The 16,330-nt window shown below is 40.1% G+C and overlaps 1 protein-coding gene across 1 annotated transcript in view; it reads right to left on the reverse strand.

Moving 5' to 3' along the window:
* The window catches only part of diaph1 (diaphanous related formin 1), a 91,876-nt gene extending 77,448 nt beyond the window's left edge, over positions 1 to 14,428 (reverse strand). The window contains exon 1 of the mRNA XM_076739732.1: positions 13,658 to 14,428. Coding sequence (XP_076595847.1) covers positions 13,658 to 13,762 — 105 coding nt within the window. The 5' untranslated portion in view covers positions 13,763 to 14,428. The remainder of the gene's footprint in view (positions 1 to 13,657) is intronic.
* Positions 14,429 to 16,330: the final 1,902 nt, after the last annotated feature.

Consider the following 16,330-nt stretch of genomic DNA (forward strand, 5'->3'; position numbering starts at 1 on the left):
GAAAAGCCGCTAACATTTTAGCCACATCACAGACTAACAGCTGCCAACTGAACAGTGCAGCTATCCCTACCATATGTACATTTAAAACTAGTCTTCTCAAAACTTACAGAGTAATGCCCTGAAATTGTTTGGATAATATTAGTTAACCAAACTACTGCTATGAGGAATGAAATTCTCATAGCAGTTTTCATTTTTTGAGAAATTAGATAATCTTGGTGATAATTGGTGCAGTCTTTACATATATGTCGATTTAATCAACGAAAACCAAAATCCAACTGAGCTGACAAAGAAGAAACAAACTTGAGGTTAAAGATTCAGTGTGTAGGATTTAGGGCAGTGATCATCAACTGGCAGCCTGTGGGCCACATCTGAGCCACCAAGGCTTCCCATCTGGTCTGCAGAATATTAATGAATTCAGAAAATGAGCGCATCTTACGTTACTCAACAATGGAAGAGGCTCAGCCCATCCTGAGAGTGATTGCCATTGCACTTGTCAACCCCTGGGTACCAAGCCAAAAAGTCAGTAATTCATAGTTCACCCATTCTGCACAACTGAATTAGTCTCCAACTTCCTATAAGTAATAATACATCAAACACATATCACCTAAAAATAAACATGTACAGCAGGTGTGGCTAAAAGTGGACCTGCAGCATGTTTAGCCTTCAACTTCCACCATGTATGAAAACAATACACAGTATATTAATGCTTCTTCAACCCCAGGCACTACGCAGTTACAATTGCAAAGCCTTGTACTGCATTTCAATCATATTTAGTTTATATATATATATATATATATGTGTGTGTGTGTGTGTGTGTGTGTATGTATATATAGTTGAATAATACATAATATAATAATAACCCAAATATGATTTTTAAGTAATACCACTCACCCCTAGAACAACTGCTTGATGGGACAACAAAACCAAGAAGACAGCCACACATGTTGGCATGATCAAACACAACAACAAAGGAAAAATGTAACACAGCAACAGCCGTACAAAGATGTGCATAGAAAACAAAGGGGGAAGGGGGATTAAACAACACAAGTCTAAGGCTAAGCCTATAATTTGGAGAGGTCTAGGGATTTTACAAATGGGTTTCACACAAACAGATGTTTAAAGGGAGTAGATCTGAATCACAGACACCAATAGCACTCAATTCAGCCCTCAGGAGGCATGAGAGAGGGGGGCTAGGTAGTGTCTTTGTTCATATGGGTCAGGAAAAAAAAACAGAACAAATAATACAATCAACCCCTCAACTATCACCTACATCTCCATCACCCTACAATATCAATGGTGCAGTTCATGTTAGACCGGGTGCAGCTTCCTTTTACTTTAGTGTCAAAATGCCACGGCCATTTTAACGTTTCCTGCTTGCGTATATTCTGCTTGCTTCACTGCCAATACTGTCACCTACCCTGATGCTGCAACACCTCCAGACAAACTTCAGCTTTTGCAAGCTGTTTTGTTTCATGACTGCACGCTTCACGGACTTCAGCTTACTTTGCACTTCTAACAGTCATTTCAATACAGGTGGAAAAAAATGGTTGTGGATATTATGCCTTCAGAGTCATTTAAATAACGGTTCTACCCTAACGTCTTAGAAGTGATGAGGCTATCACACAGCATATTTAAACTCATCCACCTACACACATCGTCTGCTTACAAGCAGAGTGCAGTAACATCCCTCACGCGCAAACACAAATTCACCTACAGTATACAAATCTCAAACTTTCACCTCCATGTCACCACGAGCACTGGTGCCACCCACGCACAAATTCTGACTACCTGCCTCATATCTTCACAGTCAATCCACTGTACCAGCACAGAGACGTGGGTGACGTGCAGGCATCATTGACTGCTCCTATTGATGACTGCAGCCTTCTAAATCAACAGAAACAGAGGCAGGGTCTGGTTCAGAGGACCACAATGAGAAAATCTGCAAGTAAAGAACTGCCTAAAAAGGAGGTTTAAAAAAGGAGTGAGAGCACAGAAAAATTCACTGTCTCTCTTTATGGGTGTTGGTTTGTTGCTGTCCACTTCTGCGTGTACCGCTGCAATATGAACTCAGGCAGAAGCTGAACACATGAATCCCACATGGACAAAATAATTTCTACAGCATTAATTCCTTTTCTGAATTTCTTTTTTTTACATGTGGTGCTTAAACTTTGCAGTGTATTTTCTACAATATGTTTTGGGGAAAAATTCAAACAGGACACTTGAAAACTCAAAATGGAAACCGATAACCAAATATTATTCTGATTCACTGGAAATGTATTTCCTTTAACATTTTGGTAGATATACAGTTATCATACTCATAAAGTAGCTTTACTTAGTAACGCAGTTTTGTTCCATCCTCAGCATGGCTTCATACCCCACCAAGAACGTTTCATAAGAAGAGTGTTTGCCTGGTGGATTTTGTTGATTTGGTCATTTTTTTCTTGATGTTTGTGCTTCTACCATGGGTAAGCAGGCTGTGTAATTAAATGGCTTCTTTCTTGTCTGTTTTCATTGTGTTTTTTTTTCTGTTGATACACAATCAGGAGTCTGCACAGGGTGTTTTATTTTGAAAACTGTCCGGATTCTTTGTTTCATTCCTGTGTCTGACTTCCAGCTCAATCTGCTCTGTGCAGCTTGACGTGGCTTCCATCAAAAATAGACAAGGCACATAGTCTCCATAGAGCAGAGCAGCATCTGGGATGCGTCTGAGACGAGCTGTGTCACGTCTGGTGGAATCACAAGCATTGTTTGGAACGGCCACGATCAGCTCCCGTGGATGTGTCACAGCCAAAATGGCACACAAATACCTGATGGAATCAAGCCGCTACATTGAATGTAATTTGGACACGTCTCAGGGCTAGTTAGCAGGTTTTAAAAATGTTCACAAATACAGTTGACACATAATAAACAAAAGCAAAAACTTTTTCTGTGACAGTGGTGTCCCAGTCCCCCACCCATACCTGTTAGGTACCTTCAGCTAATGATGAGCCATGAAAAATCCGGTATTCTGTCAAAGATGTGGTGTATGTGACCAAGCCCATATCTTCAATCCTTATTACCCATCATATCCCACATCGCTTCCCCAAGACAATTTCGCCAGTAGACAAATCATGAAGTGTTGTGGGGATATGTGTATTTTCAAGGCAGGTCCATGGGGGAAAATGTCGAGACAAACCCACAGAGTTCTTTTGAAAAGAGAGTCTCAACTATCTCTAAGTTTTATTTGGAATTTCATAATTTGACATTATTGCTATTGCCTGTGGTCTGACACAGTTCCATCTCCTTATTAGTGGACTATAGGTACTAAAGCCTCTGCTATACCTCAGCTCAGATAGTGATTATAATGTGAACTAATGACAGATTTCAGGCTAAGCTTAGTTTCCTACACTCCTTGCCAAGACACAGCAGGGTGTGCATGTGCGTCCAGCAGCTAAATTTCTTCCACCGCCGTGAATGTCTTAATGTCCTGCTCCAGTCCTAGAAACAGGCATAGACTGGTGTCCTATGCACACAGTTGTGCAAGTGGCACGTAGGCCATTGCTGTTGACAGTCGTGGTGTTGAGATACACCGAGCAGTCTGAGATTAGCTGTAATCTGTCAGGGGAGACTGGGGAGAGTCACAGAGGAGGACTGACACTATAATCCTAACTAAGTCCCCCATACACAACACAAGTGTCACACACAGGTAAGAGCATTCATATCTGTGAGGATCAGTCTACAGGTCTGTCTATCCAGCTCTCTGCTTACAAGTCAACTCCCTTCACGACACTGCCCTCTGTCACCAACTAGCTGACTGACTGAGAAAGACTGACAGGAAAAGAGCATCACCCCACATTAACTTATCAATTTATCACTGAAAGACCAGCCTGACCACAATGTGTAATTGATGTGAAAACATCATTATAATCTATCACATCAGACAATCAGCCTTATTTCACACTACAAACACAAAACTTCAGACACACACACACACACACACACACACACACACACACACATACACAGGAAGCAGATTAATGGCTGATTGACTGATTCATCACTCATATAACTCATATAACTAGAGAGAGAAATGCAAGAAGCTTAAATGCAGCACGGCAGATAAAAATAATAATGTTTTATGAGGTTTTTAACAGGAAATCAGGAAGTAAAACAGTGATTCACCGTGGCAGAATAAGAATAGTGATACCATGATGATATGATGATTAAGTCATAGCCGTTAAGAAGAGGCTCAAAAGCCTTTCATATGCTGCTCCTGCAGTTATGTCTTTCACATGCATCAGAGGAGAAAGCTAATCATTAATGCTACATCAGGAGGAGAAAAGCTAGTTAGCTGGTAGCTGGTCGCAGCTGGTGGGCAGCAGATTCCTGAGGTGTGTTTGGCTAACGGAACCAAAAGAGCCAATGGAGTTAACAGCTAATGGAGTTAATAGTTTACAGCTAACAGAGCTAATAAAACTAAAAGAGGTAAGAGCTAGCAGAGCTAAACACACAGTAGGAGAGTCTCTGTTCAGAGGAACATGAAGCGTTAAAATGAGAACTGCGGTTTAATGTGCCGACCCAAGTTTACAGTAAATAAATATACTGAAGTACTTCAGATGAGTGATTGATTTTGATTTTGGGACGGTTTACATTCATTTTGGGATGGTTAAAATTGTTAATTGGGATAGTTCAGACAGGTGGGGAAAAAGGTCAGTCAGGAGTCCTGCACAGATCATGAATTCCATGAACTCTCCCAACACAGACTGCCACCATGGCTTTTATTTTATCTGATTCAGCTTTTGAAAAACTCAATAGCAGAAACAATGTCCTGATCTCCTCAAGATAATGCAGTTACTCAGTGTTATCCAGCCCCAGTATGGAATGTTTCAAATCTGTTCATGAGGCGCAAATGATATAACCCTGCGATATATTCTAACATTATCCAGGCTTCTATAGTACTCAGGCCTCAAAATATTTGACAATGGGCTATGTGTATGTACATGTGTAAACATATTTACTAGACCACTGGTACCTCCTTGCACAATGGATGGGAAGGAGGGAGGAGAGAGATATGGGAACAAAATAATGGGGACAAATAAGGAAGCATCCTGCTTTTTTTGCACAGCTTCCTGCCACAGCCCTAAGAATTTGAGAAATAATATTACAGGGTGGAAACACTGTATGCGTGTGCATGTGTGTGTGTTTGCGTGTGTGTGTATGCATGCACACATACTCAACTAGAAAAAGTGAGAAGGAGAAGTAAAATTTAACAGTTGGCAAAATGAGCATGTGAACAAGTGAACACCCAGGTCAGGGCAGCTTGAACACACAATTCTCATTTCCACTGAAGATAGATGCCAGAAATGCACAGAGGTAGCAGTTCATTTTAAACTGAGTATAGTATAGTCAGGTTTTTTTTAATTTAAGGTAAAATTATGAAGTAAATGTCGGTTGCACAACATAATGACCACAGAATGGTTCCCTATAAGCCTTGCCTTGACTATGCAATGTTTGCCACTGGGTACGATCTCCTGGGAAAATTACAGCTGATTGGAGATCAAGTTGGGCTGGTTTTTATCTGCTGTCATGTCTCCATTACAGATTACATGAATGAATGCACTCACACTTTTTCTCCTCGTGTTTTCCTCTACTAACCCGTCCACCCCACGGCCAACCTCTACTGTAATTGCTTGTTTGTGTGATGATAATAATAATAATGATAAGATGGAAGAAAAAGAACAACAAAAAGAATTTCTAAATTCTGTGACAGACAGGTAGCCAGTGTAAAGATTTTATGATTGGAGTAAGGTGGGCTCTCTGTTGTTTTGTCAGGACACATACTGTTCTGTTCTGTCCGAGCTGTAACTGACCAACAGCTTTCTCAAACACACCAGACAGAGGAGTGTTACAGTAGTCCAGCACGTATTAACTTTCTGTGTCTGCCTGGGATAGAAACACTCTGACTCTGGCAATATTCCTTAAACGATAGAATGACACTTAAATCACGTTTCTAATTAAGGTCAGAGACAATGAAAACGCCAAGGTTTTTGGTTCCTTGCTGTTTAATACAAGTAGATTTAGGTGTTCAGACAATCTCTCTCTCTCTGTCAGCTTTTGCTCCAATTGTAAGGATTTCAGTTTTGTCTTGATTTAGCTGTAAGAAGTTCTGAGACATCCACAAGCTGAGTATGAGATGCATGTAATTAAGCTGTTGATAGAACTGTAATAGCTTGAGCTTACAGACATATACAGCTGGCCATCTTCTGCATAATCATGGAAATTGATGTTACAATTTCTAATAATATTGCCAAGTGGTAAAATACATAGACTGAACTGGGCCTAGGATAGAGCCCTGTGGGATACCACATGTCAGGTCTATTTTATTGGACCAGGACCGGCACAGACAGCTTTATGGCAATTTAACTTTACCTCTTCAGTAACCATACATTTCCTCTCTTTTATTCTCTTATAAGTGGTGTGGACCATTTTGTCACATAAATTTGGAAACAAATGCAATGTGTCCCATGCTTTTGGTAGTTGCTGGGTTCTAAGGAAAATGGTGATGTCAGTAATAATAACACCACTTGGAAACACTAGGGGGAGATGAGAAGTTGTCTGTTTCCACTTTAAATAAACAGAACAAGTGAAATACTACTGTCTGGACTAGCCGGTTTATTATTTGAACAAACTGAACAAACTTTAAATTCAAAAATTCAATAGCTCTGGGCAACGTACTATGCACAGAGGCATTTGTTTAAATTTCATCCCCGAGTAAGGGGAAATAAACATGACAAAGAATGACACGCAGAAAAACAGTGTGCTCCACTTCCTCTCCTGCCTCTGTGTATAAAACTAAACAACACATACATGACAGCATAAGGCCTCTAAACAAACAGACCACAAGACATGTGGTTATGCACAACAAGCAATTAATACAAAAATTGTCAGATGCACGATCTGAAAAGGACATGGGATAGTTGTGACTATGACAGTTTTTCCTCAGAGTATAAGATCACTGTTGACTGAACATATCTGATATAAAAAACACACAATTCCATCTTGAACATGCAGAATGCTGTCACAGTGGTTTGGATTAATTAGACATCAACACCAATTCAGCCCTCTGTGAATTTGTTCATGGCGGTATAAAACAGAAAAGCAACATTTTTTACCAACTGTGTGGCTGCTCATGTAGAAGAATCGAACTAGTCGCTCAAGAGGGCAACTGCTTACAGAGAGCACATAGTTGCTGAGAGTGGGCAATGTGAATTAAGTCTTTCTGTCTCAAAAGTTATAATTTTACTGAGGCTGAAACTAATGATTATTATCATTACTGATTAATCCGCTAAGGATTTGTTTTTCATTAATGGATTAACAGTTAGTCTATTAAATCTGAAGAATTAGTGAAACAATGTCCATCACTACTTCTCAGAGACTTGGGTAACATCCTCAAATGTCTTGGTTTGTCAGACCAAAAGTCCAAAACCCAAAGATATTCTGCTTATGCTCATACAAAAACAAAGAAAAGCAACAATTCCTCTCGTTTGAGAGGCTGGAGCTTTTTGGAGCATTTGAATTAATCAACAAAGAGATTAAAAAACTAATAACCACAGCCCTAAATTTTACATTGCCGTATACATATATATTGTAATATAGTACATTTTGTGGAATTCCCTTTAAAAATGGTACCTGACATTGTCGACTGTGTGTATGGGTTCTTGGTGTCAGTAATGCTCTCACTCACAGTTGCCATGACACATTAGGTCCACAGTGCTATCCAATTGTAAGAAACAGGAGGCAATATTCACAATCCTCATAAAAACGTATTCCAACATTCAGCACCATCTAAGTCAATTAAAGTGGCTATTTGTTACAGTCTTGTAACTAGGAAATTCCCTGTTTGTGTGTGATGTGGTGGATGGATAATCACTGGAAGTCTGAAGACTTTGTTGCCTGAGACATCATGTTAGGACCACCACCACATGGGCCAACTGAACTATAGTACTATAATACTGTATAGTACAAAACTATACAGTCATCAGGTACTTGATGTATTGAATCAGAAGACACAGGCTCACAAAGTCAACTGTGAAGTCTGAGATTAAAAAAAAAAACAAACATCTGAATCAAACAACCATTTAGGAGAAGGTGAGATTCCATTCTAAGTATGGTATTTTAGTGGTGTGGTGACTCTGCATTCCTCTGTGTGCCTGCCTCAACAAATTGGTCACTGGCACTTTTATTACACAACTCAGCTCTCACATCTAGTCAGAACAGGCTTCAGCAAACCAAACACAGTCCTTAGCTGAGCCAACAGCTGTTCCTTTTTGATGTGTAAAGTACAGTAAGGACAAAGCAAGCAAGAACATAATGCAGGTTAATCATCATACTCATCCATGGCAGATTATTCCAACAAGTGTCTTCATTCCACTTAATTACTAAGGGTGGGTGATATGAGCTAAAATTTATATCACTGTGTGTGTGTAGATATTATATCACAGTATTAAAAAAAATAAAAGGGTAATGTAAAGTAATGCAAAGGAACATATCTTAAGAAGGAAAAAATAGGAAAACAAAAAAAGTATGTGTATATTCGGAATAGGTGAAGACTTTTGTGTTGGTTGCTGCAGCCAACAACAGGTGAGAAACTGGTGTGCAATGCTCTTGATGTCACCTTCTACATCTCCGTGCTACTGGACTTGGCGTTATACTGAAGAAAATTGTAGTTAGTGCATGCAGCTGTAGTTCTGTGAGTATGTGTATAGCCCTCTACCTGCATGTTACCACAGCAACAGTATAGCAAGTATTTTTAATATGCTAAAACAATTATCCCTGTAATGATACTATTGCAAAATCCATGTCATTACAGAACGTCTCACCGCTGATGTGACGAAACCAGTCCACCACCCAACGCTACCAATTAGTGGTGTCTGAACAGGATCTTGGTTGGAAATGACAACTAATGCAAGCCAGGTATTTAAAAATGCTGTCAGAAATACATTCCAAAGCATCTCAGAAGGAAGTCTCTGCATGTTAATCTGTTACATGTTTCATTAAGTTAACAATATATTGGGTAAATTCACATAGAAGCATGATGGCAGAATTGCTCCCTGTGTGCATTAAAACTTTCACTCATGTTGCACATCTGTCCACATTTTATCAGTTATGTCACACCAGAAGCTTAGCCTTGACAACTAAACAACATCTTCAACACTACAGCCCTTTAACTGTGATTTTAGAGTCAACTCAGTAATTCAAGCTTTCCATACCCGTCACACCACCTGTGACTTGTTGTTATTGCTGATAGCACCCCCACTCATGCGTTTTTTTCTGCCTTTCTTTAATCTCCTTATCTGCATTTCTGTTTTCCGGCTTCTTCCCCACACTTTCTTTTGCTTTCTGTCAAACTCTCTTCTCTCCCTCTCAATTTGTCTCTCCCTCTCTGCCTTCCCCTGTCCTTGCTCACTGATGGCTCACTTGGTTTCCCTTGCTCAGCCTTCCTCTTTAAAATACTCCCGTTCACTCTGAGCCAAGAGGCCCCTGCCACTCGCAGTCCATTAACCACTCCAGTTTCACGCTGGCACTCAGTCATCCCTATTCTTCAGCTCACAGTATGCTCTTCTTTCCCCAAGATGTAAAGAACAGGAAACTGTGTGTGTGTGTGTGTGTGTGTGTGTGTGTGTGTGTGTGTTGGGGGAATAGAACAGACATATATAAAAAGAAAAAGGGCAAAAAGAGACCCACTGTGCACCAAAGCAAATTTTTAACTATTCTACTTGACTTGTACTACTTGAGTCAGACAGTGTGACTAAAGTGTCGTGACCTGACTGGTGCAATTTGTGGCGTTATCTTAAATTAAGCTTTTGCTGAGGTGGTTCCCCCAGGAAGTAGGTGCACTGCTGCACAAAGGCACATGCAGGCACAAGATTTTATGCTTCAAGGAAGATGCACTTATCTTTGCAATTAATCAGACCTTAAATGATGAACACCAGCATGTCAAACTGTGTTCAACACTTACACCCATGCTGACTGGCGAGGACTGGGGCATGAAACCCCCAAAACAACACTGCATACAAGAGAAATGGAGGGAAACAACTGCAACATAATTTAATTCTTTTGGATGTTCTTGTTGACTGATAGTGTTTGAGTGTATTTAGTTTAATTTTGAAGTTGCAGCACAAATGCATTACCTTAATTAAGGGGTGGGGAATATACTGCAATATGTTCTGTATCAAAATATTAAAACTAGGAATCTCTGTGTACTTATTACTCTTATTATTATGTAATTATTCATTTCTCTATACTTCCTAACTGAAACTAAACATTCGCAATATCATAATCATTAATGCCGTAAAATGCTCGACTGAAATTACTTCCATTATCTTTAAATAACATTAGAGAAATAATCCAATGGGTAGGCTGGGATTACATGCATGAGCAGTAAGAAACAATACAAAGAAAATAAAAGAAGACACACACATCCCAGTCAGGGCTTTCCACAAGGATATTGAGTAGCCAGCTAGGGTGGTCTGGGGTCATGCACAGCGTTTAACATCACAGCGTTAAACAGCATTAAAATCCTTCCAATAGGAGCTACTTGGTGTGCAGATCCACTTGTTTCAACTCTGCAACTCAGCATAATTTCGAACTGTATGAATATTCAACAAGAGAAAAATGTGCTCTTAGACACTTGGCCAAGGGTTCTCTTTGGTGCCAACTACAACAGACTGGTCTTCTTCCTGCTGCTTGAAGTTACACGTTACATATTGTATGACGATAAGTGTTATTTTTCCATTTATCAGAACTGGCTATATTCTTTTCAATTAGAGTGCAATTTCATGTAATGCAAGCCATCCTCTTACACAGCTGATAGGAAAGTTCTATAATTCTGGCCCAAAATCCAATGATGAGTGTGATGCTTACATATGGAGATATATGGTTATTTATTTTGCTAATTTTAGATTCTCTTTTTAAACACACAGAGGATAGAGTGCCTAACCAATTTCATTGTAACATCTGTGACAAAGACAATAAAGGAATTCTGCTCTGCTGCTCCATATGGCTTTATCAAACTGATCCAAAAGACAATATAGAATGCCAATAATTAGCAAATAACCAATCAAGCTCTGAAAGAAGTGCAAAGATTTACCAGAAGCCCCAGAAGAGCATGCTCATCTTAGACAAATCACTCAAAATATTTGTTATTGATCACCTTGATAACTAATATTCCTCATCAAGGCCTGGAAAAGGTCTACTTGATAGAATTCAGCAAACGTTCCCACCAAAAAACAGATAACCTGCCAAATTCAGCAAGGTGTCCCAGAGCCAGAATATGTGATCTGCAGTTCACCTTGTATCCCAAACAACTGTCCAAGGCAGTGATCCCTGGCTAATCCACACTGTGGCTGCCTGCTGGGTTGAGCCAGTCTGTTTATGTCAACAGTATTCATGGATGCTGATCCTTTCTGTCTCTCTGGGCCTGAAGAACACAGATAGTGCTTCAGGGAGCACAGCTAATGACCTGCTTTTCAAAGAAAATACATGGATCATCCTCAGCTACCAAAGTACCTGTAAGCACAGCAAATCATGTTAAGCATTCTGTGAAACATAACTACAGGCTATATATGCCCAAAAAAAAATAATTAAAAAAACAGCCAATGTGTGAACTGAGACACACGCAGTCTGACAGGGGCTGATGTTGGGGTTAGTGAATATTCGATGTACTGAATGGTGATGGGGCAGAATATAAATGGACAAAATTGTCCATCTGTCATAAATTGTGCATGCAGCAAACAGCCATACTATTTGTCTGAGTGCCAAGCCCAGCTGAAGTGGCAGTCCAGTGACATTATTCCAACAACAAACTGTATATAAAAAAATAAATCATCAATTCTGCCTTCAATTCATCCAAAAACTGTAACCATGACGATGATTAAGGAAGCTGAATAGCCCACCCACACTGTCACTTAGTCCCAGACGAAATAACGGAGAGGTATTCACACAGGGATGACTTTGGGTCGAAACACCAAATGACGGCAAACCACACATATCATTAAGCCGTATGTATAGCGTCACATTATTGTCACTGGTATGTCTGAGGAGAGTGATGAAGTCAGATAAGTTTTCCACAGACAAAATAGTTGAGAAGACATCACACTGTAGATCATACATGCCAAACATAATTCTACACCCCTTAACTCCTTTCTGACCTCCGACTGTAGTGTAACAAAAATTCTGCCAGAATGGGTTCAAATTTCAGAGTTACTGGTGTACTGAATTCTTGGACATAGCTCACTTGCTGCACACACAGATATGCACTCACCCTCAAACACAGACTCATGCATGGAGTGTTATCACAGGACACTGCACAATTGGTTTCTGTCACTGCCCTACCTAAACCTGTGTATACATTAACACTCCTGTAATATTATACCATGATATTATACATCACTTCATTTTCATGTGTTTACCTGTCTCTGTTTGCAAAAGCTGAAAAAGCACAAGAGCATACATTTACAATACAGCATGGACAGCTTTTCACTTCTCCACTGACTGTGTCTGCATGCCAGTGTAGACTAACTGTTCTAATACATCAGGTCTTGTCATCAAAACCGTACCTTTAACAAAGACCAACTACAACCCTATACCACTTTGGCTTGGCATACATGTTTTTGGGCTCATGTCCAGGATGGTACTATTTACATTAAAATATTACCAACAAAAACACAGAACAAAATGTTCTGTATGTATCCATAAATTATACAAAAAAAAATGGTTAATGCACATTCCTTAGAGCAGGATATAAAACACCTTGTTGTTTCACCAAGAGGGCTTCTTAGTGGGACTAATACAGGGCCTGAAAACTCTCTGAGAGTAAGTGTTTGTTTATGGAGGACTTGTGTACTCTGTGACCAGATATGTCTGCTGTGCATCCTCTATGGTTACCATTTGTCAGTGTGTGGAATATCAGTTTTCACCTGTTGCTAGACATGGCCAAGAGGTTAAGTTACGCAACAGCATAACGACTGATGACTCTTACTGCTCTGCCCCCATCAAGACACCACACTGAATCACACATGCTGACACAGCCAGGTAAACACCACATGATGTCATGGTGATGAAGTCACCTTGAGAAAATCCATTGTGCCAATGCCACACCTTACCATACAAAGTTCCCTCTCTCATTTGACACAATTCTATTGCCAAGTTTTCATTTTATATACTGTTTGAAAATACATACAGTCCTCACTGTAAAAAATGAATCATTGCTGTGTGCATGTGGTTCTGCAACTGGGTGAGTCTTTATAGTCTGTCAAATGCTCAAAAACAATAAAACCTTAGTCATTTTTGACGTGTTGTAGTTACTCAGGACTGCATAACTTCAGGTTTATTACACTGTGCAAATCTTCAAAGATGGAGGGACAATTACTTCCTCATACTTTGACCCGAATCATGAATTCTTCAGGGTAACAACACAAGCTCTACGACAGCTGGTGCACAGCTCAAGGGGGTAAAAGTAATTACAGGTATGGTGGCAGTTTGGTGCCCTGTAGCTTCATTTGAAACATGAGAGGAAGAAAATGTCACCATCAGTGGAGGTAGGTGCAACATCGTGGAGCCCAGATAAGTTATTCAAACAGCACACAAGTTCAACAAGTTAACCCTGTGAGATACTCACAAATTTCTTTTTTCCATCTCCATCCTCATAGTTCTTCTTTGATTTCTTGTCCTTCTTGGGACCAGCAGCTGCGGCAGATATCCCCGTGGGGGGATCCATGTTCATAAATTAATCCGTCTCCTTGAATTGGGTGTCAAAATAAAGCCGTGTGGCGGTTATCTCCCCGCATTCAAACGTAAAAAGCAAAGCGTTTCCTCCGATGAGCTTTCTTAACTTCCGAAAGAGCCAACTGTTGATTCACTTGGCCTGGGCTAGTCCCCCGGCTAACTAGCCACAATTAGCACAACGTTGCTACTGATTTGGTGGAAAGCCAACTACACCGAACGAACCCCTCGCTAAGCCGTCTGTCTGTATCACTGAAGGAGGGAAATTCAAAGCACAACCCGAAGTCCTCCGGAAGAAACGTACGAAAACAACCTGTTGCGTTTACAACATACAAATGAGTGCTTTATTCTACCAGTATCCACGTGTTACACACTCCGAAGCTTTAACAACGTGAATTTAAGTCCCGAAAATATGAGGTCTGTGCTAACGTTAGCTTTAGCTGGGCTAGCCTGTCTAGCTACAGTAGGTAAAGTCTCCGTGGGGGGAAAAAAAAAAAAACTTCCACGAGTTGTTTCGGTGACCAAAACACGAGCGACGAGTTGGTGTTACGGATGACTTGTCCCGGCGACAACTCCCAAATTAGTTTCCATGACTGGTACAACTTTATAGTTAACTTTTTAACCCCTCAATGACAGTGGGGAAGTGACTGCGTGCCTAGTACTAACGGAGTCTTCCTGTTCTTCTGACAGTCTGGTCAGAGCTGGTTGGGGCGGAGCCTGCGCTCTGCAGTTACACCTGAGAGGATTGAACAGACACTTGCCCTATAAACGCACACATCTGTGGGTCTAGGGATCATCACACCTCCATGTGAAAGTTACAGGGTCCAACGGTGAAATGAGGAGCAGTCTAAATGCGGACTGATACGATAGAATTTGCCCAAATTTCAGTTGCAGCGCTTCCATGGAATCGCCGTTTATGACGTGTTCAGAACTGCAGGAATGGTGCAACAATGCATTGTGTCATAACTGTGGCATAATCTAGAGACAAAAATCCACCATTAAGAGTAGGAAAGACTCTAAAAACCACACAGCCGGTCAAATTCAAATGTGAAATGAGCAGTGTAGTAGAATAATCCACCACCAGCAGGCAGCACAGGCCAGTAAACATGAATATTACTACAGACAACTAGCCTGCTGGTAATACTGTACTGTGGAGTTATCATGTTAACACCAACCTCAGGCACCCCACCCCTTTACACTGAAGCTTAACAATAGTTCACACGGGAAATAGCCAAGAAATCAGATCAAGGAAGACAGTGTTTTCACCGGCAATATTCTATTTTCCCCTCCTATGTTATTCACCATATGTTGCATAAAAGCTCTGGACATAAGAGAGAATGTATTGCCTGTAATTAAAGATTAAAGCAGAGTGATCTCTGCTCAAGTCCTTGCCACTGCACCTTACCCCTCCGTGACACACATTTCTTTCTCCTTGACTCTTAAGGTTATGTGTAAGATTGGCCAGAAAACTCTCCGCCAGACATCTAAGGTTGCACTCCATGCAGGCAATTCATCTTATCTCACATATCTGGAAAGGAATTTGGCTGCTGGAGCTTGGTGAGAGCTTAATTGTGCAAGTCATAATCATTATTGATCAAATTTAGGGTTGCAAAACTCTTGGAATATTCAAGGTGGAAACTTTCCATGGGTATTAACAGGAATTTCTAGGAAAGAACAGGACTAAAACTGAACAATAGGGGTTATCTGCTCTGTCTGTATTTTCCATGTCTTATGCAGATAGAAACAAACATTTATTATATATCATAAGAAGACATAATTGAAAACCCTTCAAATAGATTTTTCTTAAATCAACAATTTGGTTCAGTTGAACTTTAATTGAATTAGCTGACTCATTTAATAAGAATGACTGGAAATAGATAAATTAAAACTTCTCAATCAGCATGCTCTATCAAGCTACATCCCACGTGGTAATACCTAGTTAGAAAAAAACTAGCAGAGAGATGTTAACAATCTATCAACTTTGTTTTAGACTATAATCTGCTGGTGGATTGAAATATGACAAAAAATGAAAAACATTTTCATTACGGTAATGTAATCAAGTTTTGACTGATTGCATGTAGCCCTCTGTCTCAGACAGTGCACTTGGCAGTAGTATGGGCTGCACATCTGATTAGAAGATGCATTGTAGATGCAGAGAGCTGTAATTTTTCTGAATTCCTCTTTAATGGGATGCTGAAAAATGATCTGTTTGTGGTGAATGCAGGGGTTACAATTCAATTAAATGGGTATACTTTTAACCAAAACATACCATAAGACCCAGGATTGCTTTTTTATGTGTATTACCCCCAACCCCACCCCCAAATATGTTCCCAAGCTTAACTTCCCTTGGAAATTTTTTGGAGATGCACCGACCCTTTGCAACCCTTATTACCTTTTTTTCCTTATTGAACCCCCAAGACAAGCTAAGCTGCTTCATATCTGTCTGTTTTGTGCTTTGCGCAGTCTGTTTTTAGCAGGTGTTTTATATGTATATATAGCTTATATATGGCTTGTACACTTTTCCATTTGTAAGCCAGTCATACTGTGCAAACACATAATCAGACTTGGT

This window comes from Chaetodon auriga, chromosome 9, assembly GCF_051107435.1.
Source record: "Chaetodon auriga isolate fChaAug3 chromosome 9, fChaAug3.hap1, whole genome shotgun sequence".
Classification (NCBI taxonomy): domain Eukaryota; kingdom Metazoa; phylum Chordata; class Actinopteri; order Chaetodontiformes; family Chaetodontidae; genus Chaetodon; species Chaetodon auriga.